Here is a 27,993-nt window from a genome sequence, read left to right on the forward strand (position 1 = left end):
AACTGAAGCCAACACAGCCTGGAGCTGACAGCGGAGTGTCACCAACTTGGCTGGCATCCGCACACAATAATCACAGTCCCCATCCGTACATACTAAATACTGTGGAAAACTGCACTACCCAGACAAACGGACTAGCAGCACGTGCTGCAGATCTCTACCGTAGACGCTGACGAAAACGCAGGAACTAAGTCTAATAACTTAGATTAATGTGCAGAGATTCAATAACCTAACTATCGAAGCACTCAGGTGAAACTAAATAATTCGCCCGCGATTAATTGTTACAAAATCGGTTTACTTTCCGAAGCAAACGAAAACGCGAGAATTGTGTTTATTAGACTCAAGAAACTAAACTACCAAAGCAGGCAGCTGATATTATACAATTCGCTTCTGGTTAGGATCTCATAAAAGTCACAAAATCGGTTACTTCCATTGTTGCTGCGTCTGTCTCGGCCGTTTACTGATGGCTGGCTGGCTGAGTAACGCCAACAAACAGGCACTAGCTTTCAATACAAACAAACGACTATCGACTCGCGCTACGGAACTCTACTGTAGATGCTGATGAAAACGCAGGCACTGTGATAATACAGAAATGACGACAAAAATGTTTTAAAATGTACTTACGCAGGACGTAGTGCGCCTGGAAATTCTCTGACAGAGAATAGTGCTAATATGACACTTTTCGTATATAATATACAGCGTAGTCAACTCTTCTCCTGTTTTCACCGAATGTAAATTACTCGGACTAACGAGTATTAATAACTAAATGAAATGACTCCCTGATTTTGATATAGAGTAGCCAAATATTTAATAAAGGTTGAATATAGACATAAGCGAAATAATACTCGTATTTTACATCCACCATCTAGTATTAAAACATTTGTGAAACGTGTGAATAAGCTTGAAGTTATCTCATCATTATTTCTCTGTATGCTTTTACGCCACCAACAAGATTTTTTCCTCCGTTGTGGTCTATACGTGACATTTTCATTACGTTTACAAGCGGTATTCTGCTAGAGCACATCGTTTATGGTGGCAATATTTCGGTATGAAATATCCAGTTTTAAAATTTGCTGCAAAATCAGTGAGCTGGGCGCCATAGATCCGCGATGCTGACACTAACTTTTTACTTTTACAGTTTATAAACATACGATGATGTCTTTATGGCAAATTACATTTTTTTGACACACTATTTAAAAAATATTTTACAGCCTTCGTTTCTCTTTCCACTGTTTCTGAACACTTAAAGATCCTTTTCATGATTTAAAATGTTCATATTTTCGGACTTCTGCACTCCTTTATGTTGGAAAAGTATGTGGTTATCATTGGTAGGATGATGTAAGTAAAGTAAAGTCTCCACATAATTATATTTATAGTTTATCATGGCAGTTTGGATAAATATTACAATTTTGTTATAGACATAATTTCAACTGGCCAAATCTTATTTTTTTGTAACATGTACTTATTTGGAAATTTGGAACATCACAATGACTTAAGAATATTTTCTTTATAATGTTCAGAAAAAATGTCAACATGAGAGATGCAACTGAAGGAGTAGCAAATTACAGTTAACAGTGAAAATGGCGGCACATGCCAAAAAGCTGCATCTCTAGGAATTTGTATACTATTTCTTGATACAGATATTTCAATACATAGGAACATGGACTACATACCTATTCACAAAATAAAGGTTAGAATGTTTTGTACTACAGCACTGCAATAGATGCACATCACTGAAATTATTTGTTGTTCTTGAAAATATAAACATGTATCATAAAATATGTTTCGAAATTTTATCAAGTGGAGAGACTCCTATTCATTTAACTGATCTCCTTAGAGGATACTTATCATACGAGCGTCCCTTAACCAACTTTGCAGTACAAAATATATCACACAATTACTGGACAGCCTGACCTTGCACACAGACGTTTACAATACAGCATTTAATGTCGGACAGCTTCTCTCCAGGCGGGTCTTTCTCGCAGCACTGGCAGACTTGTGTAGACGTGACTCAGTTTCTCGAAGCAGATTACAAGTACGTTATCAACCAGACTATTTTGGAATATTGTAATAGTTAAGCACTTAACAGGTGTAGACAGAGTTTGCTGTTCTGCAGAATGTTCCTTTACTTACTATAAGCAACAACACAGCAGATATAATAAATAAATGCAGGAGAAGCCAAGACGGATTTATCACCACGATTTATAGTAATTAAGAGTTTGTTTGGATGCGTTAGGCCGCTTTCAGACCAACGAGAGTGATTAGTGGGTAATATAGCATTGTAAGCATGGAAGTATGCCGATGTAACCGTTTGTGGGCGCAAGAGAAAGAGGTGGGGCAGGTGGAGAGTCTCGTATAATTTTAAAGACGATCACTGCGCTCGAGTATCTGGCCAGCTACACTCTTGGCAAGAATATGCGATTGTATTTCGCTTGTGTGGCGTAGAATAGTAACTCCCGTGTTATCTACACGTCGAATTCAGAATTTTCGCGAAAAGGCTTTAGTGGCGTCGAGCCTGCCGGCTCGTACAGTGGTGCACCTGCAAAGAGAACACGCACTGCATGCACGCTCCTCGCTGTCCACTCCCTGCCTACAGTCTTCAGCTTATTCTATATATTTATTTACACAAGCTATGTACACAATGTAATTATATTACAATCTGGGTGAATGGAGGACAACAACATCAAGTAGCGAAATGCACTCCTCTCAATTCGACCCGCGTCATCTGCAACCCAGATTTACTTTTTTTAATACTCCGTAATAAATATTCGCGTTGTTCCCAATCCACTCGAAACTTTTGTTTGCTTTTGATGATAACACAGTGTTTAAGCGAAATTTTACCGCCTCTACTTTTCTCACTAGTTTAGTGTGGAACCCCGAATTTTCAGCCCCGTGCACTACGTAAGGCGCTGAATTAGACTAGCTCAAATTTTTTGTGTATTCGTTTCCTGAGCTGTGTCTCCGCAAATGTTTTCCATATTGAAAGTGTTTGAAGGCGCCACCGGCGGAAACGAGGACAAGTATTGATTCCGCGGGCGTGTGACGCAGCAGAAATCCCCGCGTCATCGATTTATACCTTTGGAGACGCAGATGCCGGCGTAGGGGATACACGTGGGAGGCAAGGCGCACCTCGTTAAGGCGTAGAGGATGCCGCGAAGTTGCGGAGCGAGCTCGAAAAGTTTTGAGGCCCCGAGGACAGTAGAAGGAAAGGCGGACGCGTCACTAGAGGTGATTGTAGTCGTACGGCGCACGTATGTGAGTGGCGACACAGCTATTCAGGCGAGGCTGCGCCTAGAGAACGGGGCCGGTCTGGGATCACTGAAGAGACGACGCGGGCGGCAGCGGACGCCCAGCCGCCGGGAATGTATCGACCCGAGTAAGCCTATCGCTCGAGGGCGCGCCTGCACACCGCCGGCAGCAGGTACGTCGGAAGGGAAGGAAAGTGTCGGAGAAAAGGGAAGAGAGAGAGAGAGAGGGAGAGAGAGAGAGAGAGAGAGAGAGAGAGAGAGGTGCGAGTGGCGGCGAGCGGTCCCGGAGAGGCGCCTATGTCGCTACTCGCTGCAGGGCGGCGGCTGCCGTCGCGACGACCAAGACGACGCTGGCGGCGCAGGACCCGGCGGCGCTGCCTCCATCACCGTTGGAGGTTCCCTCCGCGCCGCGTCCCTTCTTGGCGCCCTCGGGCTCCTCCTCTTTCTTGAGCGACGACTGCGCGCCTCCGGCGGTGCCCTCGTCCGAAGGCCACTTGGCCACCTCGTTGTCCGCGGAACCCTCCGGATCGTCCGGCTTGGGCTTCTTGCCCTTCTTCTCCGGCGCCGGGGTCGTCGTCGTGGTGGTTGTGGTGGTCGTGGTGGTGCTGGTGGTGGTCGTGGTGGTGGTGGGCACCAAGCTGTTGTTGGCCAGGAAGTAGACGTCGCTGAACTCGGCGCGCACGTCGCGCAGCTCGACGTCGCTGAGCACGCCCTGCAGCGGCCGCGCCAGCGTCTCGCCGTCGCTGTACGACGCCACCAGCGTCGCCTCGTACGGCGTCTCCTCCTCCGTCAGGTTGCCCAGCAGCGTCACGTTCACAGCCGTGCCCGGCTCCAGCTCGTACTCGGCGCTGCGGGCAAACGACACCGGCGCACAGTCAACACCACGCCATGCCAAATCGACAACAGAGCCTTACAAATTGGGTTCAAATGGCTCTGAGCACTATGGGACTTAACTTCTGAGGTCATCAGTCCCCTAGAACTTAGAACTACTTAAACCTGACTAACCTAAGGACATCACACACATCCATCCCCGAGGCAGGATTCGAACCTGCGACCGTAGCGGTCGTGTGGTTCCAGACTGTAGCGCCTAGAACCGCTCGGCCAAAGTTATCGAGTACACAAAAACGGTAACTGATTTAACATTGAAACACTCTTTGCTGACTCATATGCCCAGCTCTATCAGAGACAGCAAAGGACTTGGAAGAGCAGTTGAACGGAATGGACAGTGTCTTGAAAGGATGATATAAGATGAACATCAACAAAAGCGAAACGAGGATAATGGAATGTAGTCGAATTAAGTCGGGTGATGCTGAGGGAATTAGATTAGGAAATGAGACACTTAATGCAGTAAAGGAATTTTGCTATTTGGGGAGCAAAATAACTAATGATGGTAGAATTAGAGAGGACATCTTCAACTTTTGTAGTCCTGTCTTCCTCAGTTGCGTGTAATATTACGGTATATTGATAATTTTTACTTATGGAACGTCTCACAGCAACTGAACAAAACACAATTTTAGTGCCATACTCGTTTCGCCTTTATTTTCTGCAAGGCATCATCAGTGGCAGGTTGCGTGGACAATTTCTTACATATTACGCTCCTGTTGCATTTTTGGTGTTGTTCTTCTTCTTATGAATGCCAATTTGTGGTTTTTTTCCCCCACATTCCACAGCACTATGAACTGAACGCTTGTTTGAAGTAGAGAGCATATAAAATGTGGACTGGCAATGGCAAGGAAAGCGTTTCTGAAGAAGAGAAATTTGTTAACATCAAGTATAGATTTAAGTGTCAGGAAATCGTTTCTGAAAGTATTTGTATGGAGTGTAGCTATGTATGGAAGTGAAACATGGACGATAAATAGTTCGTACAAGAAGAGAATAGAAGCTTTCGAAATGTGGTGCTACAGAAGAATGCTGAAGATTAAATGGGTAGATCACATAACTAATGAGGAGGTACTGAATAGAATTTTGGAGAAGAGGATTTTCTGGCACAACTTGACAAGAAGAAAGCACCGGTTGGTTGGACATGTTCTGAGGCATCAAGGGATGACAAATTTAGCATTGGAGGGCAGCGTGGAGGGTAAAAATCGTAGAGGGAGACCAAGAGATGAATACACCAAGCAGATTCAGAAGGATGTAGGTTGCAGTAAGTACTGGGAGATGAAGAAGCTTGCACAGGATAGAGTAGCATGGAGAGCTGCATCAAACCAGTCTCAGGACTGAAGACCACAACAACAACAACAACAACAACAACAACAACATGCCCAATACCTGAAATTAAATACTGAATTTCCACAGATGTACAGTCAGTGAATGTTTCAGTTAGAGCTTCATAATCTTCTTTCGATTCCCAATAATTTTTAGGGTTTCTTATCTCAGCTGGTAAAAATAGAAACCTTACAGGAGCAAGTAACTCGTATATGAATGCGCATTCAAATACAGAGATATGTAAACAAGCAGAATACGACGCTGCGGTCAGAAAACCCTATATAAGACAACAACAAGTGTTTGGCGCAGTTGTTAGATCGGTTACTGCTGCTGCAATGGCAAGTTATCATTATTGGAGTGAGTCTGATCGTGTTGGGTCACAGCGTCTCCGTGGTAGCGATGAAGAGCGGATTTTCCCGTGCGCCAATTTCGAGATTGTGCCTCTAATATGAGGCATCTGGCAAAACATCAAGTCTCCGACATCGCCGCTGCCGGAAAAAGATGCTGCAAGAACGGAACTAACGACACTGAAGAGCATCGTCCGTGACGGAAGTGCAACCCTTCCGCAAATTGCTGCAGATTTCAATACTCGGCCATCAACAAGTGTCAGCGCGCGAACCATTCAACGATATGGGCTTTCGGAGCCGAAGGCCCACTCGTGTACCCTTGATGACTGCGCGGCACAGAGCTTTACGCCTCGCTGTGGCCCGTCACACCGACATTGGACTGTTGACGACTCGGAACCTGTTGTGTGGTGGGACGAGTCTCGTTTCAAATTGTATGGAGCGGGTATGGAGACAGCCTCATGAATCCAGGGGCCCCTGCATGTCAGCAGGAAGTTGTTCATGCTGGTGGAGCCTTTGTAATGGGGCGTGTGCAGTCGGAGTTACATGGGGCCCATATACGTCTCTGACAGGTGACACGTACGTAAGCATCCCGTCTGACCACCTTCTTCCATTTATGTCCCTTGTGGATTCCGACGGACTTGGACAATTCCAGCAGGACAATACGACATCCCACACTGCTAAAGAGTGGCTGCAGGAACGCTCTTCTAAAACACTTCCGCTGGCCACCAAACTCCCCAGACTTGAACATTATTGAGCATATCTGGGATGCGTTGCAACGTGCTGTTCAGAAGAGATCTCTATCTCCTCGTACTCTTACGGATTTATGGACAGCCCTGCAGGATTCAATTATTTCCAGCACTACTTCAGACATTAGCATAGCCCATGCCGCGTCGTGTTGCGGCACTTCTGCGCGCCCACGGGGACCCTACACGGTATTAGGCAGGTGTACCAGTTTCTTTGGCTCTTCAGTGTATTTTTCTCAGGACCAGGTGAGAGGTGTCAAGTTGACATTTATGTCATGTACTAAGTAAAGTCTCCGGTCCCTTGACGCTGTAAAAACTCTTAAGCTTCTTAATCAATGCACTGAAAATTTAATTCATATGTTCTGATACTTGCACACTCACTATTCAAGACCTGTAGATAAACTTTCTATATACTTGTCGGGCCCCATGGTCTAGCGGTAAAGCGTTTGTCCGGGAAACCGAGAGGCCGCGATATCGAATGTTCTTTCTCATCTCAACGATGTGACTAGTCGTCAGACATAACACATTGTTCAGAGTCCATGTCCCCTTTACCCGGTCGGATAATTGCAGTAGGTTAGGCAAACGCAAGTCGCCGAAGTGGCGTCCAATAGAGAGAGACTTGCACTAGACCGTTGAGCTACACGAGCAACCGTGAAGGAGACAGAGTGTGGGGACACTGCAGAATAGATCAGGGGAAGGTGGGAAGAGGAGTTGGCTGCCTCTGTCTGCTGTCTGGCGTTCCTGGCGCCAACAGGTTGCAGCACGGCTCTTGCATTGCATTGCATTGTTGATGCGCCAAGAGGCGTGAAGTGCAAAGCGACACTCGGACGTTGCCAAGGTCACCGCGTCGCTTCTAGTTGGTGCGCGGCTCGCCAGCGGAAGAGCTAACTGGTGCGTGACTCTCTTCATTATTCAGTTATGGAGAGTGGAGTGGATTTTGGCAACCTCGAATTGAAAGAGACACTCAAAAGTAAGGAAGGAGGCGTAAGGTACGCAAATAAATTGTATTGTAAAACAAGATGGAGGACATTGCGAAAGCTTCTGCGGCCAGGATCAGTTGACATAAAAGTTTTCTGAGTGTCGTACCGCGTCATAGTGTCCAGTAAACCCAGAAAAGGGCCACTGTAACCGTTGGCCGACATGTTGGTTTCTCGAATATAGTTTTTTACATTTGCGCGGCACTAATCTTAGAATTACGTTAAGATGAAGGGTAGAATTGTATTCATGGTGTCCTACATCATGTATTCAGCTGATTATCTCTCTCTCTCTCTCTCTCTCTCTCTCTCTCTCTCTCTCTCTCTCACACACACACACACACACACACACACACACACACACGCACACGTATTCACGAAGATATGCAAATATCTTAACATGTTATTCTACAAGTAAAACTAAAGAAGAAAGTTCATAGAAAATAAGGCCCGCAAATGTTTAGTTACGGAATTACGGCTAATAAAAGATTTTGCCTGAAATTTAGCAACTGCACCGCGGCAGACATTGTCTTCGAGCTATATAGCAATTGTTAATGAGATGTAGTTGATTATTTCAGTCACAGCTGTGAGACGATATATACGTGATGAAGATCGTTTTCGACCGTAGGAGGCCATTCAGTCATCTTGATTCATTGGTTACAGTGTAACATCTGACATTCGCTGTCGCAGAACGGCGCTTACGCACGGCAGTTGTGTACGGGTAACGACGGCCAATGTGGCCGAGCTGTTCTAGGTGCTGCAGTTTGGAACCGCGCGACCGCTACGGCCGCAGGTTCGAATCCTGCCTCGGGCATGGATGTGTGTGATGACCTTAGGTTAGTTAGGTTTAAGTAGTTCTAAGTTCTAGGGGACTGATGAGCTCAGAAGTTAAGTCCCATAGTGCTCAGAGCCATTTGAACCCTTTTTTTTGTACGGGTAACAATAAAAAGTGAGAGAAAACATGGGGAAACCTGCTACGACTCGTGGCCTCCAAGAGAATAATTATCACTCTTCATGTATGCATCTTCCGAGACTGTGAGATGGCAGCTGTCACTAAGGTTTTACGATATTGAAGTGCCGGTGACGTTCAGAAGGTCGATTGCGATCTGCAGGAAGTTGGCACTGCGGCGACTACAGACGTTATCAGAATACCGACAACCATCAACTGTATAACGGATTGACAACAACCAAAGTTTGTGCCGGATAGGGAATCGAACCCGGATACAGGGCTGACAACATATAGATATTTGGGAGTGACCGTGAGCCCGCTCGCGATAAGCGGGAAATCCGGGTTTGGTTCCCGGTACGGCACAAATTTTCACTGTCGTCATTCCATTATACAGCTGACAGTTGTCCGTATTCGCAACGCCGAATACGTCTCACTTTGGTTTTACATGAGTATGAATAAATTCTCCAGCTGTATTTAAAGGTCTTACGGAGATCTATTGTCGCCTGTCGAGATGTATTATGGCGGTTACCCCGTCGTACGAATGACTGTCCGGCTTTTAGAGGAGCTTGAAAATGGTGTATTCAGGGATTCATTCATACTCAAATAAAAAATAATAATTATCAAGTTTACAGCAACTGTCTTTTATCGCTCACCCGCATGAGCTTGAGAGGTCCGCTGTAGTTGCTGGCAAGGTTAAACCGTAAAGAGACGTCCAGAGGGGACAGGAAATGGTGGACAGCAATGATAGGAAGAGAGATATCAGCTCTGGCGACGCCGACGTCTGCGCAGCGCCTAGCGAGCTGGCGGCCAGGGGCGCTCGATACGGAAACGTAGTCACGCTCGACAGAGCAGCGCAGCGACTCAGCAAACACCTGCTCTGGGCGGCCGCACTCACTCCGAGAGCCAGTTCGTTTGATTTGCAAAGTAGGGTGCCGTGCTTTGCCTACCCTCCACGGGGGCGCGCCGCCTGCTAGGCACGTTGCCAACTATAGGTGTCGCCGCGGCGCCAACTCGCACCTCTGCCAACATATGCGTGACTTTTTTTTAGTGTGTGGTTCGTTTGCTGTCAATGCTGCACGAGCGTACACCACGTAAGATCGCCTCGAAAATGCAATGGCTCGTGCATCTACGTTTCCCAGGAGGTCAGTCTCCCATGAGCCATCTGAAAACAAATTTCGCGAGTAAATGTCCAAACGATCGAGGTTCGGCAAGGTTATGGGAGTTCTCTTAGCACTCATACTGATCACCTCTTACGAAGCTTTGGACATATTAAAACTCTAAGATGAAATCCACTCCCATCCCCCCCCCCTTCCTTGTAATTCACTGCACATCACAAGGAGGCAGGGCTACCAATTAGGACTTTTTTATTTTTAAAGAGAACGGTTGTGCCCAAAACCAACCAAGACAGTCAAGGCTGCTTCCATTTCTACCGCCCTCATCACTTATTAATGATTATGGATCCCCACAGCCTCTCTGTCTCCCACAGATAAACCAATAAATTAATTAATTTCCAAAAATTAAACTTTTTACTCTATACACATAACGAGGTGGCACAATGGTTGAGGGATTGGACTCGCATTCGGGAGGAGCGAGATTCAAGTGGGTCTGGCTTCTTTAGGCTTTCCCGAGTACTGAAAGCGAGGGTGAGGTGGTTACGTAATTAACAGAATATTAAACACTGGCTCAATCACATATAATTAGGATTGGTTCAAATGGCTCTGAGCACTATGGGACTTAACATCTGAGGTCATCAGTCCCCTAGAACTTAGAACTACACAAACCTAACTAACCTAAGGACATCACACACATCCATGCCCGAGGCAGGATTCGAACCTGCGACCGTAGCGGTCACGCGGTTTCAGACTGAAGCGCCTAGAACCGCTCGGCCACACCAGCCGGCTAATTAGGATTAATCACATGTCAAACGGCTCCTGTCCAGAAGCAAATTCTCATCCTCGGGTTAAATATCCAAGAAGATGCAAGTATTAAAAGTTAAAAAAATGACTATCAAGTCATTTTTTTAAATACTGAAGACCCCGTCCCACACGCGTGCTTTGAGCCATGGCGAAAAGAAACCTCTGATCGAAATTCATATTCACTACAACTAACATTTGATATTCATATTTGTTGGTTTGGCCAACTCAAAACCAAACAGTTTCTTTCCATCCCAATCAAAATTTGGGGCTACGAAACAAATAGGCCTGGTATCACAACCTACATTCCAAGTCACAGAGAAATAAATCAAATATTGTCCATATGAATTATCAGTATGCAGCGCAGTGTGAGATGTTATAAAACTTCCTGCCAAATCGAAACAATGTGCCAGACCGAGACTTGAACTTTCGCAGACTGTGGTCTTGCCGTGTGAGCTGTCTGGACACGACTTAACCTTTACTTCCGCCAGTACCTTTTTCATACTTTCAAAACTTCGCTTCAGCTCTCCTACATACCTTGCAGGACTAGAATTCCTGAAAAAGAGGATATTGTGGAGAAATAGCTTAGTGGCGCCGTGGGGGTATAGTTTAAACTATCAGAAAGTTTCAAAAACGCTCAGGCTTCACTCCAGAGTGAAAGAGTTATTGTCTAACAATTCCCCAGGCTGTGACTGAACCATTTGTCGTCAGCGTCCTGTCTTCCAAGAGTGATAGTCTTGCAGTGTGCGCAGAAATTCTGTGAATTTTGATACTAATGGAAGTAAGACTACAAGGGCAGCTCACGACTCATGCTGGCGTAGCTCAGCTGGTAAGAGCATCGCCTGTGAAAGCCAAGGTTCTGTGGATTAGAGTCGCGGTACAGTACGCTGTTTCGATCTGCCAGGAAGTTTGAAGGTAAATATTTTCAGTGTTCTTTTCTACCTCTGCACATGTATGACGTCACAGCACACCAAATATCATTGCATCACAAGCCAGAATAGTATTACGGTATCGCTAGGTTCAACTCACCCTTCACTTCTCAACCGGCTTCTGAAAGCTGTCACAGGTGTTCCTATGACAGAATCATTAGATACCATCACAGGGAATCTACTCTGGGACCAGAAATAGATTAAAATAGTTCCAGTCCTCCAGTTCAACAAAGGTTTTGGAGAGATTTACCTTGGTTATCCCACAGTCCAACAAAGGTGTTGGGTAGGTTTGCCTTGATCATGGAGGTTCCCCTCGATCATCTTCTTTCTAAACCAAGGTTTTGGGTGGGTTTCTCTTGGTTAGCCACCAGTCAAATCAAGGGTTTGTGGAGAAATTTCCCTTGGCCGTACCCCAGACCAACCAAGCTTCCCTTAGTCTTCTCCCAGTCCAGTCAAGGTGTTGGGGAGGTTTCTTTGGTGATCCCCTGATCCAACCAAGGTTTTGAGGTGGTTTCCATTTTGTCATCAGGTGAATGCCAGAACTGGTAAACCTTCTCCCAAAGATTCCCAATTGGGACCCTCTGCCTCATTACCAGCCTCTGGGGATAAGTGGTTGAAGAGGACAAAGCCCTACAACAGCCCATAGTGCTCTCATGAGTTGAGAATGAAGAGAGAGAGAAAAAGAAAGCCCTGTACTCGGCCCCTATTGCGGCATGTACCCAGCGCAAGCAGTACTCACGTGAATAGCTTCGGCATGGAGACGGGGTCGTTAAGTCCCCATCGGATGTTGTCGATGACGGAGCCGTTGTCGGCGCGGACGGTGGTTTCGAGGCCCTTGATGATGCCGCGGCCCTGCCCCCAGTAGCGCGTGTGCTCGTACTGGTAGGCCAGGTCCGAGTCGACGCGCATGCGCACGGTGCCGGCGCCGTTGCGCAGCACGGAGGTCGCCAGCACGCGCACCTCGCGCTTGGGGAAGCGTCGCCGCCGCAGCTGCAGCTTCACGTTGCTCAGCTCGTAGCTGACCGGCTCCAGCTCCACCAGCACGTCTCCTTCCGCGTATTCGCGTTCCTCGCCGTCCTGCACAGAAGTCGTCCCTTTCGTAACGTTGTGCTCGCCACAAGTCGCCAGCACAGGCGCCAACACTTGAGGTGGAAACGGCAGAGGCCTAGCGTATCATCCACATCTACAGGTGTGTGTGTGTGTGTGTGTGTGTGTGTGTGTGTGTGTGTGTGTTTTGAGGACGCCCAACACCGCACTTACACAGTGTCGCTCAAACGCCAGTCCATGTGTTTGTTAAAGGGGGGGGGGGGGCATCTAAAGGTCAGAACCACATGAGCAGTAACCTTCCTGGCAGATTAAAACTGTCTGCCGGACCGAGACTCGAACTCGGGACCTTTGCCTATCGCGGGCAAGTGCTCTACCAACTGAGCTACCCAAGCACGACTCACTCCCCGTCCTCACACCTTTACTTCTGCCAGTACCTCGTCTCCTACCTTCCAAATTTTACAGAAGCTCTCCTGCGAACAAAGGTCCCGAGTTCGAGTCTCGGTCCGGCACACAGTTTTAATCTTCCAGGAAGTTTTATATCAGGGCACACTCCGCTGCAGAGTGAAAATCTCATTCTATATGAGCAGTATTTCAATCTTTTTCATTGTCACCTCGAAAGAATAAAGTTATTTGTAATTAATTTTTTCTTGTTTGCAGATATGTGTCTACAGCCCTCATACACCATGAAATACTCATGCCACAGGAGCACGCTGCTAGAGGCGTCCAAACAAAATAGCACAGCTTTTCTCCACGTAATAAATGAGCTGGACCCTTTCGTTATGGCTGTGCCAAGGTGCTGTGGCGTTGGTACCTCGATGTGTGCCAGGACTGTAAACATATGTCTACAAACGGAAACAAAATTAATTACGTAATTTTATTTTTTTGAGGTGATAATTAAAACTCTACGACTGCCCTCTCATACAGATGGTAGGGGATCGGAAACTGAGTACTTTTAGACCAGGAACTAATTGTCGAAAGTGAATATTTTGCTGATTTACGTGTGTTTCATTTTTTACGCTGAAGGGTAGAGGCCCAATTTCCCATTGACGACCCCACTTATTTTCAGCCAAATACAGCTTGGAGAAAATAAAACTGGCTTGGAAGGTATTTCATTCACCTTCGGATAGCCACCCCAACCTAATCACCCGCCCTTGGAAAATATTTCACGCAGCCAACTGACACCACCCATTCCTGCGCTGGATGAAGCGAGTTGGGTTCCCTGTCTCAAGATGCATGAAATATTTTCCAGACCAGTTTTATTTTGTCCATCGTGTAGCAGGAAAACTGGTAGTGTATTTGAGAGGGTACTTCCTCTTAAAGCATGTGCTTTACAGGGAAGAAAAACATCAAAAGGAGATTTGGTCGGAACCAGCGGATCGTAGTTAGAAATTTTCTTTCTCGGTGACAATACGTTTTAGTTTACAAAGTGTGATTGTACATATGATGTAACATGACAAGGAAAGGTGCCTGTGATCACTGGAGAGTGCCACAGGGTATCCCAAATTACTCACAACACACACCTGTGGTGGGGGTTTTTAACCTCTGAAACGCATGCTGGAAATAAATAAATACGCATCCAATAGCCTTCTCTATGGAATTGGGCCATGGACAGTTACTGTAGTATTAGATAAAAAACTGGAGGCGTCTGAAATGTGTCTGTATCGAAGAATATTACGGAAGAATATTTCTCACTTACTTCGCTATCATTTTAAAGTTAGTCTTAGAATCACAGAGAATTGCAAAACTGTAACTATCCTCTAAGTCTGACTTTTTCTATTGTTTCCTTCGTACTATTTTCGTCCCATTTATGTCCTCACTTCTCCATTTTCTGCCTTTTAAGGGAAAAAACCGTAGAAATTTAAGATTTTTTGCTGTCTGTTTTGCGAGTTAAAGCCGAAATTACTTCGTCCGATACAAACCGAAGATACACCTACGATAGTTCAACAGTACCACTGTTATTACTTGGATTAGACATTGTCACAGCCTGCAATATAGAAAACAGTATCAGTTGTGTGTAAAGATACAATGAAAATGTAGTGTTACTTGCAAACATAACACAACACTCGAAAGCTAAATTCGTGCATTAGACAAGTCACTAGGTTCAAATTGTTCTGAGCACTATGGGACTTAACAGCTGAGGTCATCAGTCCCCTAGAACTTAGAACTACGTAAACCTAACTAATCTAAGGACAGCACACACATCGATGCCCGAGGCAGGATTCGAACCTGCGACGTAGCGGTCGCGCGGTTCCAGACTGTAGCGGCTAGAACCGCTCGGCCACCCCGGCCGGCAAGTCACTAGGAACAGGTGGCTTATTGTCACTCAGAAACATAGTAGTGTTTCGATTGAAAACCATGTTAAAAGTCCTATAGCGATGGGCTTTCAAACCACAACTGCGCGAAAACTCAAGAGGTACAGAAAAAATACAGGGTGATCACAAAGTCAGTATACATTTGAAAACTTCATAAACCACGGAATAATGTAGATAGAGAGGTAAAAATTGACACACTTGCTTGAAATGACATGGGGTTTTATTAGAACAACAACAAAAAAAAACAGAGTTCACAAAATGTCCGACAGATGGCGCTGGGCAGCAGAACTGCTACCGTGATGGGTGAGAGGTAAGCCGAAATGTTACAGAATCGCATCATCCCCAGCCTGGCTGATATACACCTGCTGGAACGTACGATGTTTATGCAGGGTGGCGCTCCACCCCATATTGCTAGACGCGTGAAAGATCTCTTGCGCGCGTCGTTTGGTGATGACCGTGTGCTGCGCCGCCACTTCCGTCATGCTTGGCCTCCCAGGTCCCCAGACCTCAGTCCGTGCAATTATTGGCTTTGGGGTTACCTGAAGTCGCAAGTGTATCGTGATCGACCGACATCTCTAGGGATACTGAAATACAACATCCGACGCCAATGCCTCACCATAACTCCGGACATGCTTTACAGTGCTGTTCACAACATTATTCCTCGACTACAGCTATTGTTGAGGAATGATGGTGGACAAAAAAAGGTTCAAATGGCTCTGAGCACTATGGGACTTAACTCCTAAGGTCATCAGTCCCCTAGAACTTAGAACTACTTAAACCTAACTAAGCTAAGGACATCACACACATCCATGCCCGAGGCAGGATTCGAACCTGCGACCGTAGCGGTTGCGCGGTTCCAGACTGTAGCGCCTTTAACCGCTTGGCCACCCTGGCCGGCAATGGTGGACATATTGAGCATTTCCTGTAAAGAACATCATCTTTGCTTTGTCTTACTTTGTTATGATAATTATTGCTATTCTGATCAGATGAAGCGCCATCTGTCGGACATTTTTGAACTTTTGTATTTGTTTGGTTCTAATAAAACCACATGTCATTCTAAGCATGTGTGTCAATTTGTACCTCTCTATCTACATTACTCCATGATTTATTCAGTTTTCAAATTTATATTGAGTTTTTGATCACCCGGTACATGTTGGTGGGTAGAGCACCTCTCCAAGTTTTTAACTCACATTATAAGTGCTTATTATGGGCACGCGGCGAACGTTAAGACGAGCGAAGGGCACTTTCAGTTCATTGAAATCCCTGCTGTTGCTACCCGACAGGCGCAGCTACAGCAACCCGGTTTGGAGAGCTGTTCATCGAGTTGCGTGTCTACAGGCGCGAACTAATTCGATGCGGCACTTTGGAGCAGATGATTTGTCTACATGTCCCGAGACTCCTGGTCCCTAGTGGTGCTCTCTGCATCTACACACGTCGCGTATTACGAATGGAAACTTGGAGAGATGTGTCCACTGTAGTTTTCGCGTAGTCAAGCCACGGAGGTACTTAGGTACTTGGCTGAGGCCGGTACCGACCGTGCTCACGACGGTGATGCGGCCGCTGATGCCGGAGACGGCGGCCTTGCCGAGCAGCGCGCGGTCGTCGCCGTGCGGCGGGGCGCGCGCCACGTAGGTGTCGGGGGCGGCGGCGACGGTGCCGGCGGGGGGCGGCACGGTGAACTTGGTCCAGGGCCTCCAGACGAGCCGCGCGCCGCCGCCCACCGCCTGCAGCAGCTGGTGGCGCGCCTCCTGGCGCACCTCGCCCAGCAGCGACACGCGGCAGCGCCCGCCGGCCGCCTCGCCGCACACCCACACGCCGTTCACGTTGGCCCGGCACACGCGGCCCGCGCCGCCGTGCTGCTGCTCCTGCCCCGGGTCTGCGGGCACACATTCGTAAATACTGTGAACACGCTGCCAGAACTGAGAATCTGTGCCACGTCGTGGCTCCAGTTTGGAGAGACTTTTCCCAGTAGTCGCCTTATCCATCAGCCATTCTACACTACTGGCCAATAAAATTGCTACACCAAGAAGAAATGCAGATGATAAACGGGTATTCATTGGATAAATATATTATACTAGAACTGGCACGTGATTACATTATCGCGCAATTTGGGTGCACAGATCCTGAGAAATCAGTACCCAGAACAACCACCTCTGGCCGTAATGACGACCTTGATACGCCTGGGCATTGAGTCAAACAGAGCTTGGATGGCGTGTTCAGGTACAACCCATGTTGCTTTAACACGATTCCACAGTTCATCAAGAGTAGTGACTGGCGTATTGTGACGAGCCAGTTGCTCGGGCACCATTGACCAGACGTTTTCAGTTGATGAGAGATCTGGAGAATGTGCTGGCCAGAAAAGCAGTCGAACATTTTCTGTATCCAGAAAGGCCCGTACAGGACCTGCAACATGGCGTCGTGCATTATCCTGCAGAAATGTAGGGTTTCGCAGGGATCGAATGAAGGGTAGAGCCACGGGTCGTAACACATCTAAAATGTAACGTCCACTGTTCAAAGTGCCGTCAATGCGAACAAGATGTGACCGAGACGTGTAACCAATGGCACCCCATATCATCACGCCGGGTGATAGGCCAGTATGGCGATGACGAATACACGCTTCCAATGTGCGTTCACCGCGATGTCGCCAAACACGGATGCGACCATCATGATGCTGTAAGCAGAACCTCGATTCATCCGAAAAAATGACGTTTTCTACCCAGGTTCGTCGTTGAGTACACCATCGGAGGCGCTCCTGTTTGTCATGCAGCGTCAAGGGTAACCGCAGCCATGGTCTCCGAGCTGTAGGCCATGCTGCTGCAAATGTCGTCTAACTGTTCGTGCAGGTGGTTGTTGTCTTGCAAACGACCCCATCTGTTGACTCAGGGCTCGAGACGTGGCTGCACAATCCGTTACAGCCATGCGGATAAGATGCCTGTCATCTCGAGTGCTAGTGATACGAGGCCGTTGGGATCCAGCACGGCGTTCCGCATTACCATCCTGAACCCACCGATTCCATATTCTGCTAACAGTCATTGGATCTTGACCAACGCGAGCAGCAATGTCGCGATACGATAAACCGCAATCGCGATAGGCTACAATCCGACCTTTATCAAAGTCGGAAACGTGATGGTACGTATTTCTCCTCCTTACACGAGGCATCACAACGACGTTTCACCAGGCAACGACGGTCAACTGCTGGTTGTGAATGAGAAATCGGTTGGAAACTATCCCCATGTCAGCACTTTGTAGGTGTCGCCACCGGCGCCAACCTTGTGTGAATGCCCTGAGAAACTAATCATTTGCATGTCACAGCATCTTCTTCCTGTCGGTTACATTTCGCGTCTGTAGCATGTCATCTTCGTGGTGCAGGAATTTTAATGGCCAGTAGTGTAGGTTCGATAGGAAGTGTCAACGACCATCTGTGGTAAGCCCTTTACCCGTCTGTGTATGTTATTCGTATGTGGCATAAAAAGAACCCAAGGTAAACGGACTGTAATTTGGCACTGTTCAAAAGGGAAATCGGCGTACTGCTGACAAATGCTTGAAATCAAAGTGGAAATGATCATCAATATGAAGCTCCAGGTGATGCTCGCTTAGAAATACAAAAACACTCAAATTCAGGTAAAAAATAGGTCTTGAGACGAACAACTTTGATATCTGAAATATATTCTTCGGTTCTTCTATCTCCTGGGCAAGTTGTGGAGTTCGGACAGGATGATTAATGGACCGACCACTCCTCCATATTTTATGATTATTATTGTTATTATTATCTTCTTTCCTTTCTCAGACCTTAGGTATGGTTAAAAATGGAAAGTGACGCGGACATTGATCAAGCGTGACTTCCTTTTAACTGTACGGTAGTTCTAGGGGACTGATGACCTCGGAAGTTAAGTCCTATAGTGCTCAGAACCATTTGAACCATTCTTATCGACATGTGCGGTCAGAATACCGTTTTAGATACCATAAATTTCCATGTACGTTGCCGTAGCTCATGGTTCAATGGTTAGCGTTGCTACCTCTAGATCCTGGTGTCTCGGGATCGATTCCCGGCTGGATCGGAGATTTTCTTCACTCGGTGCTGGGTGTTTGTGTAGTCCTCATCATTCCATCTCGTCTTCCGCTTTGTGCAAATCGTCAAAGCGGCGTCAAACAGAAAGACTTTCACTAGGTGACCGAACTATTCCACACGTGGTCTTCCGGACAGTAATGGCGCAAGACCATTCCATTTCATTTTTGCAAGTACTGTAACTCGTAGATGATGCCCTTAATACCATGCCATGTTGCACATCGGATTGGAAAAACCTCAGGAGGCCAGAATAAGTCACTATGTAGGGATAATGCACTTAGTTCGTAGTGCATTGGAAGGAAGGGAGGTCGGGGTTTAACTTCCTTTCGACAACGAGGTCATTAGAGGCGCAAACACGGGTTGGGAAAGGACGGGGAAGGAAATCAGCAGTACCATTTCAAAGGAACCATCCCAGTATTTGCCATAAACGGTTTACAGAAATCACAGAAAACCTAAATCTGAATGGCCGGATGCTGATTTGAATCGACGTCCTTTCGCACACGATGCGAGGGTCTTGCCACTGCGCCACATTGTTCGGTAGTACATTAGACACCGCACGTGTACGAAGTTTGAGGTTTCATCCCTTGTAGTTACACCATTTCTTAGCGAAACTGGAAATATTCTCCACCCAAAAAGTGCATGGTGAATCCATAGAGTTTAATACTCATGGTTGGTCCTGGCAAATCAACCCGAATGTACCGTGTAACACTACAGTGCATTACTAGACTTGGTCCTATTGGAAGTGATCTGCCCTTTTCGTTCTCAGATCTTTGAACTTATCTAGCGTGTCTTGTGGGGAACTACAGTCTGCAACTTTACGCTACTGGCGTACAGAAACCATTGCCACGGAAGAAAGAAGCTGTATGTGATAAAAAGTTCTAGAACCCACTGAGGATTGAACCCTGGTCCTTTGGAATTTCAATGTGACACACAGCGATAGAATCAGAATCAAAGTCAAAACTTTGCGTCCGCGTAGGACCCGAAACCATCAAGAGTTCGTTTTCTGAAGCATTCCAATACATTACACGCCCCAATTCATGTGTTCGACCTGTCGCGGCCTTTCTTACTTTCTTTAATTCCTCAGGGACCCTCACCTGTCCAAAAGACTAGTAATCCATATAGAGGAGAGGTGGTATTGTGTTTGGGTTTAAGTACTAATGTAGCATGTGGACGGGCCCTTGAAGTCTGTACCACTTGTCATGAGAACTAACTCACTCATTGTCTTGTGAATGAATCTGGAATTAACCCCAGTGCGAATTTCCGTTAACGGCATATTTAAAATACTGCCAGAATTAAGATACTTTGATGCGCTGGAAAAAAAAAAAAAAAAAAAAAACAGCAAGACGTACCGGAATCTACAAATCATAAACCACACATTTAGCCTATTCTTTCTTGTGTTTTTCTATTTCATTTTTTTATGTTCTTGGTGCATAGAAACGACAGGTACAAACACCAGGAAGTCACAAATTGTACATCTTTCATGCTACATACAAATTACAGTCATTGCCATTTATGACGTACTGTATTTGAAATGACAATACTCAAGACAAACTAAGTAGGCGCATCTAGGTCCTGTATTATACTTCAAGGGGTCAGAATTTCATAAAACCGTTTCTTCAGACACTGAAACTATTGTACCGAGTGCTCATGGCATCATATGAGAAACGGAGGACATATTTCCCGTCCGCTTGGAAACTGTTTACAGTACAAACACGAATGATATGAACGTTCACGGGATCAAAGAACCCACGTTTGAAGAGAAAACGTGACACGCTGTGAAATATTCACAAATATACGCCCTTGTGGTATTTACACTGTGGTGTTTGTGTGTATGGAAACAGAGGTATTGGTTCAGCAGACAGGACGGGAAATTGATCGTATTTTGTTTGGAGAGGTTTCATTTTTCCCGTCAGTCTCTTTCTGCAGAACGTGCTGGAGGGACGTGATATATTTTTCTGCTATAATTATTAAATTTTTTTCAGTGCATTAGCAGTAGAGAGCACCAGGTGTTTAGCAGAACTGGAATCTCTGAAATCCAGTAAACAACCATCCGTTTGCAAGAGTTTTTTTCTCTTCTGACAGTCTAATCGGTACGTGCAGGAAGAAGCCTCAATGCAAACGGCTGGCACCACACATAAAACTAGTGCGATTTTTAGAAACTGGAACTATTGTGGATCTCTAAAATATTGAGTACTATCGTTCCATAGAAACACTGGATGTTAAACCCTCGCACCCAGTCCAAAGTAAGTGCCGAGGAAAGAGCACAGTGCAAAAAATTCAACACTAAGAGAAGTATTGTTGTGGTTAGAGGGTGTAACTCCCACCCTGTTATTACTACGAAGAACTACCTTTTCCCCAATAAAGCTGTGAATGGTAATATGTACGAGGCTCATTCCATAAGTCATGGCAATTTTGGTGTATCTTGCGATAATATGAGAACATAGGAATTCCACGATGTGCACTGAACCGGTAAGGCAGTGTGTATCTGAATGCCAGCGTAACGCGCATCGGAACTCTGTGTAAATTTATTGTGCTCCAGTACAAATGCAAAAAAAAAAAGTTCCCCAATGCGTTGGCAACGATGGGAAAGGCCATTAGCATTGCCATCAGTGTGTGCCACTTGTCGCCGAATTGCCGTGAGGATATCCACCCTATGTGCAAAGCGCCTCCCACGCAATGCTTTTTTCAGCTGTGAAATGACGTCGATTCGCATGGACTGAGGTCTGGTGATTAGGGTGGATGAGGGAGGATTTCCCACCCCCAACGTTCTGCACAACTATTGATTACGCCTGCAGTTTCCGACGAAGTATACATCTCAAGTAGTATTGGGCATTGACAGTGTGGCCGTCCCTAACAGGATAACACTCCAAAATAACGTGGCTGTCATACGCCAGAATGAACATAACCTTTGTGAGTGATGGCCTATCAACCACAGCTGCTCGTAATTCCGTATTACACTGAGTAGCATTTCTGCCAGCGAGAACGGCAATTTTCACGTATGCTCGCTGTTCCACTCTGCTTACATCCATCTTGTACGAGTAACACGTCCAAGGTCACACTGAATATTTCAGGCGCTGGTACCGAGCCATCCTCGCTTGCGGTCGCGTTCAGTCGGTTGCTTTCGGTACTGTTTGCCGCGGGCTTTCCATAACGGCGATACCACATGTTCGCACGATATACGACGGTGCCATGACGTATGACACTCGTATAAGTAACACGTCATTGAAAAACTGGAAGCCACTGTTCCCCATAAAATCTGAAACAACCAAGAATTGGCGTTCATTATAATGCTTTGTTTACAGCAGCCTTTAGTGGAGAATTATGTTCCGAAAGGCATCGTGCTGATCTAATAGCAGAGGGACACTCATTTATTTAGGTGGTGGACTTTCGTGCACAGTAGTTTTCGTGCTTGGTCGCTTCGTATACCGCGTACAGCGGAAGCCTTACACCGTGGGTAGTCTTGACCGACGCGCCTGCCATCTACCGTTGCTGGTCGTTTTATTGTCTCGTGCTGGGGCCGGCTTTTTGTAAGGAGCCTGGACGACGCCCAGCAGGAAGTTTCCTGCTCCACCGGCGGTCCCCCCGGCGGCGAGCGGCTTAGTTGTTTTGTTTTGGTTTACTTATTTATTTTTTTCTCGTTCTACCTAGGATGTGGTTACCTCAGTGCTTTCTTTTTTTGTTCCCCATGGCGAAAATGACCGGTCTTATCCCGAGCTCTTTGCGCCTGCTCTTTGTTGCTTCTATTACAGAACACGAGTAGCGATGCTGAACAACTTCAAACGTTTTGCAGACGGAGAGAGTACTTGCGGCGAGGTGTCCCGTTATTACGGCGTCCTCTTACTTAGGCCGGTTCCGCGGTGCGGCTGAAACAACCCATCATTTAGCAGTACACGTGTTGCGGTGTCCAGTACAGATGAAAGGGCAAAACGCAGACTGGTAGGGTCAACTTATTCTGATGACGCAAGAACAGCTTACATTTCACGTTTACGGCTCGGTACCTGTCAGACTACAAATCCAGAGGTTTGGGATCGTAGTAGTGATGCTTCTAGTGATAAAGTTGGCGCGAGTACTGGGGTACTTTCAATGCGCCTGTCTGGTTGAAGAGAAGCGGGCCGACGCCATAAAGGTCTTCCCTGGTGGCCATCCGTAAACGGCGACTGTTGTTCGATCCTTCTCCCCCATTCATTTCAGACGTTTAATTGGCCATTACTCACACAGCAGGCAGCGTCTAAAGGTAGTGCTGTTCTGCCAACTATCTTCTCTTTGTTCTTTCAGCTTTTTGGCAGCACTCACCGGACTCACAGCTTAGCCTTATGAGATTTCGAATGCGCCTTTATTCAGATCTGGATGCTTTGGAGTATTGGTGTTTTGTACTCTGTGGCGCAGTGTCTAAGTGTCAGACTTCCTATCTAAAAGTGTGTAGTTAAAATCTTGATCATCATTAGGATCTTGTCTGTCCTTTATCAGTTGTTTCAGTTGTGACAGTGATATGTATATGTGAAAAATAACAGGTTGCTCCGTTTTTTCGGCGTCTGTGTTAAAGTGTAAACCTGCCTGGGGTATTCCAGCAGTACCATGCCTTCCCAAGCACTACAGTGTTTTAACCAACTTCAGGTTGAGGACAGCTTTATGTTTATTACATGCTTACAAGTGATTCATTTCCACTGTTAAGTAGTAAGACCATTGTCCTCACACGTGACTGATATGCGGATGCGACGTGGTCCAAGAAGAATTATTATCTGCACAATTTTTCTTCGTCGCCTGTAGGAGGCTGTAATGGGAGAGGAGATAGGAGTTTCACTACTGGTCTAAGGGGAACAGTAATTGTCAGTCCCTCCCTCTAAAACTGAAACTGTTCACCAAATAGCAACTTTAGCTGGAAACTGTGATGAAAAGTGAAATGTTTCATTAATTACTTGATATCACACAAAATCTTCGAAGCTATACAACAAACAAATTATAGGTTAACTCTTACACAGAAGATTACAGCAACCATCCACTTTTTGTAATGCTATTTATTTACTTAAATAGCGCCGTTACCGGTTTCGAACCGATAGGTTGATTTTCAGACGGCTAGTTCAGGATTTACATTACATTTTGAGTCTTGTTTCCCAATCTTACGAAATTTCCTTGGGGTGGTGATGCCAATGAAGAATCCGCGCCATTACGTTCCAGTGCAGGTTGTTTATCATCTTGCAACAACGAAAACTATATAATGCACTTTTTTGTATATATGTAATGTAACGCACCACTCACACACTTGGCATCATCAACCCAAAGAAGTTTCGTCAGATGAGGAAACAAAACTCAAAATGTAATGCAAAACGTGAAGATGAACCTATCAGTTCGAAAACGGTAACGGCGCTATGTAAGTAAATACATAGCATTATAAAATGTGGCTGGTTGCTGTAATCTTCTGTGTAAGAGTCAGCCTATATTTTGTACACAGCCACGGGCTCAATACGTCAGTTTTTGACAAAATAGCAACAAACAAATTACTGCGCTGAACATCAAACTGTGGCTGCTGCTACTACGTGTCGTTTGATCACAAGTATTGGTAAATACACTGTTTACCAGAGGTCACATTTCCACCAGGAACCGCGAGGGTGAAAGTTGTGTACAAACTTGTAGAACGGACGCAGAATCAGTTCGAGAACATTACTCCACACAAGCGACACATCATTTGTCATCTCTCCCCAATAAAATGGGCTTTGCCACCAGCTTAGTGAGTGTCGCTTGTACGCCGGAATAAATTGACCGAAGACAGACAGAAATAGTGCACCGATAACAATGAAATCATCGTATTGCATTGTTGGTCGGGAGACCTCTACTGGGATAGTTCCGCCACCTCTTTCTATTTGATGTGACTTCGGCGACTTGGTCGTCTTTTCGGTAAATATGAGATGAAATAATTAGGACAACTTAAACACCTAGCAAAATAAGCCTTCGACTCGGGAGGAAATCGAACCCAGGACCCCGAGATCTAGAAGCAGCGGCGCTCATGACTAGATCACAAACTGTGAAGTATACGAATAGTGTGTTTAATTGCACATAAAAGGTGTATCATGTCGTGTCTGTTTGGGGGAAGCGGTATGCAGAGGTGGGATGACGGAGGTATCCTGCTTCAAAACAGCCTCAAAAGAGGTAGCGGTAATTTGATTTACTGCCTGAAGTCGCGGTCATTTGAGTGGAATGACACTCCAAACGCAGTGAAGCTAAATCTGTAGCCAAATGCAGTGTCACACCATATGGAGATGGTGCTCGCTTCAGAGGTTGGACATTCGACTGTCAAACAGAACTTCATCATTCGCATTTGTAACTGGCGTGTGGAACAGAGGCGTCCATGTACAATTCTTGATCACCAAACTAAGAGTCATTATACTGGGTTAAAGCAGTGAAAATATCTGCACAGTGTACTGGAAGTGGGGACATGCGACACTCCTGGATGGTTAAGCGTAGTGTCTTCCATTCAATTTCATAAAACTACTCTGCACATATAGTTAATAAAGTCGTCCAAACGACACTCGTTTTGGAACACTGCGATGAGGAAAGAAGACAGGCAGCACTTCAGTATATCTAATTAGCAGTTATGACAATGGAGTATAACATGCGGGATCGATTTACTAGTTTCAAAGACATTTGTAGCAAACTGATTTGTGGCGCTCTCCTTTCTGGTTTTCTTCGGTGCGTAAGATACAGTCCGAATAAGCATTACACAGCTTGGCAATGTCAGTCATTAAAATGGCTTCTTATTACCCTCTTACAGTCTTAAGTCGTGAAAAGAACTAACGTTGAATTTGGCATCACATACAAACCCCCTCCCTCCACCCTCGCGGCTCTGTAGTTGGAATCGCTAACGCACGCCTGGGCGCTCGACTCGGAGGTAACCGTCTTCGAATCTTGGTGGTGAAAAGTTTTCACTGCCAGTAATTGGGTAACAAGGGGATGAGAGCTGGTGGCGTAAAGCTCCTGATCACATGTCTTTGCGCCAATGTCTCATGAAATGAGGGCATGTGAACTGTTGATGGTGATCCGTCCGTTGGATGTGGTTGGTTGGTTGATGGATCTGGTGGGGTGGGGGATTCAAAAGACCCATCCCGGCATTTACCTGAAGCGATTTAGGGAAATCACGGAAAACCTAGATCAGGATAGCCGCATGCGGGTTTGAATCGTCGTCCTCCCGAATGCGAGTCCAGTGTGCTAACCACTGCGCCACCTCGCTCGGTGTTGGATGTGGACTCCAAACTCGGCGGCCTGCTTGGTGCTGTCCGAGAGTACTAGGCTATGTACCGGCACCGGGTTCAACCCTATCCCTTCCCTTCACCACTATAACACAAACCCAAAACTGAACTGTACAAGCACAGGGCGCAGATACACACTTGACACTTCGTGACAGGTAGAAGGGAGGCAACGTGGACCCACTTCCACTAGGACCAAACCATGAGCAGCGATGTAAATTTCCTGAATGTGCTCCTCCACGCCCATTTCCTGAGTATGGGGCGCATTTGAATTTTTGACAACCTCAAACCCCCATCCCTCCCACCTGCCCTCAACTCGCACTCACTCGTAAACAAAGAAAAATTTGCATGTTTAAAATGAGGCTCTTTGGAACTTGTAGATAGCTGTCTCGTGAACACCGGTGCCACGCTACACTGTCCGTTAGAAGAGCTTAGCAGTGTCAGTCGCTACTCACGGACTACGGGGCTGTTCTCTGCGCTGATGGTGTAGTTGGGCATCTTGGAGCCGGTGGCAGGAATCCAGTGCAGGGTGGACGAGGTGACCATCTGCAGGCCGAACTTGCTGTAGAGCAGCACGCTGTCCTCTGCAGACGCCAGCGCCAGGGCCAACAGCAGCGGCAGCAGCCACCGGAACCTGTCACCAGACACACAGCCATGCAGGCCAGCTGTTCCCCTTAAAGCAGCGCAAAGCCTGCAAACCTAATAAATGCAGTAACGTCACAAATTAAAAAAAGCATTTAACTGATTCACATTTGGAATGAAGTTAATGGGAATAAAATTTTGCCTTTCATGTTGTAATGTCAGTAGCTGTGATTGTAGATGGAGTTCCTTTGTAATACAGTACACATCAGATACCATCTAGCTTAAGCACGGCCGATCAACATTTAGAAGTCTCTGAAAGTCCGTCGTTATGCGGGGTGGTCGAGGCACTTTGGCTGTTCAGTATGAAACGTCAAATCAAAAACACGTTCAGCCGCCCAGATTTCAAATTTTATTTCACTTATCCGACCAGTTTAGACTTTTCACTTTCCCATGTTCGGGACCATATGTTAAGACAATAACAGTGAACACTACATACCAAAAGAGGTGGTGTGAAATTTGAGTAATCAAATGGTTCAAATGGCTCTGAGCACTATGGGACTCAATTGCTGAGGTCATTAGTCTCCTAGAACTTAGAACTACTGAAACCTAACTAACCTAAGGACATCACACACATCCATGCCCGTAGGACATACCCGAGGCAGGATTCGAACCTGCGACCGTAGCAGTCGCGCGGTTCCGGGCTGAAGCGCCTAGAACCGCTAGCCCACAGCGGCCGGCTCCCATTTCTTGATAATGTTAATTATGACTTCTTTCACATGATATTTCAGCACTTACTATTTAGTAGGATTTCGTTAGCCCTCACAGTTTAGTTCAATACAAATGTTTGTATGAAATAGGTGACACCTTATGAATCTGTGATTGATAGATTGTATTGACGTAACATTAAATTCTTGTTTTATTAGGTTCTTATTAGTATATGGCACATGGTAATACAGGTAGTTAACGTTGGGTTGACCTCCAATGTATGGTTTTACATTTCACTTTTATATGACAACATATAAATAAATATTTTCCTTCAGATTGTGCTCATCTGTACATAATTGAGATTGTTTTGCTTCAGTTGTTTCACGAGCATTGACATTAGCGTTACATACTGGTTGTTTGTCAATCTGTGCACCGCAGTTAGGTATGTACAGAATGTAATTTTGACCTCCGAGTTGTAGGTTCGCTTTACTATTACACGACATATAGAGTTTATCCCTAGTTTATATTCATACAGTGTGCAACTGTTCACTTGTGGCTCTGAGCACTATGGGACTCAACATCTTAGGTCATAAGTCCCCTAGAACTTAGAACTACTTAAACCTAACTAACCTAAGGACATCACACACACCCATGCCCGAGGCAGGATTCGAACCTGCGACCGTAGCAGTTTTACTCCTTAATTTGCCTTTGAGTTTGATATCAGTCCCTGTACAGTTT

At 46.0% G+C, this 27,993-nt stretch overlaps 1 protein-coding gene across 1 annotated transcript in view; it reads right to left on the reverse strand.

The window, feature by feature from the left end:
* Positions 1–1,189: 1,189 nt before the first annotated feature.
* The window catches only part of LOC126190923 (protein unzipped), a 105,925-nt gene continuing 79,121 nt past the window's right edge, over positions 1,190–27,993 (reverse strand). The window contains exons 2-5 of the mRNA XM_049931561.1: positions 26,424–26,602; positions 16,200–16,540; positions 12,045–12,382; positions 1,190–4,093 (exon numbers count right to left, since the gene is read on the reverse strand). Of these exons, the coding sequence (XP_049787518.1) occupies positions 3,541–4,093; positions 12,045–12,382; positions 16,200–16,540; positions 26,424–26,602 (1,411 nt within the window). The 3' untranslated portion in view covers positions 1,190–3,540. The remainder of the gene's footprint in view (positions 4,094–12,044; positions 12,383–16,199; positions 16,541–26,423; positions 26,603–27,993) is intronic.

The sequence above is a fragment of the Schistocerca cancellata genome, chromosome 6, assembly GCF_023864275.1.
Source record: "Schistocerca cancellata isolate TAMUIC-IGC-003103 chromosome 6, iqSchCanc2.1, whole genome shotgun sequence".
Lineage (NCBI taxonomy): Eukaryota > Metazoa > Arthropoda > Insecta > Orthoptera > Acrididae > Schistocerca > Schistocerca cancellata.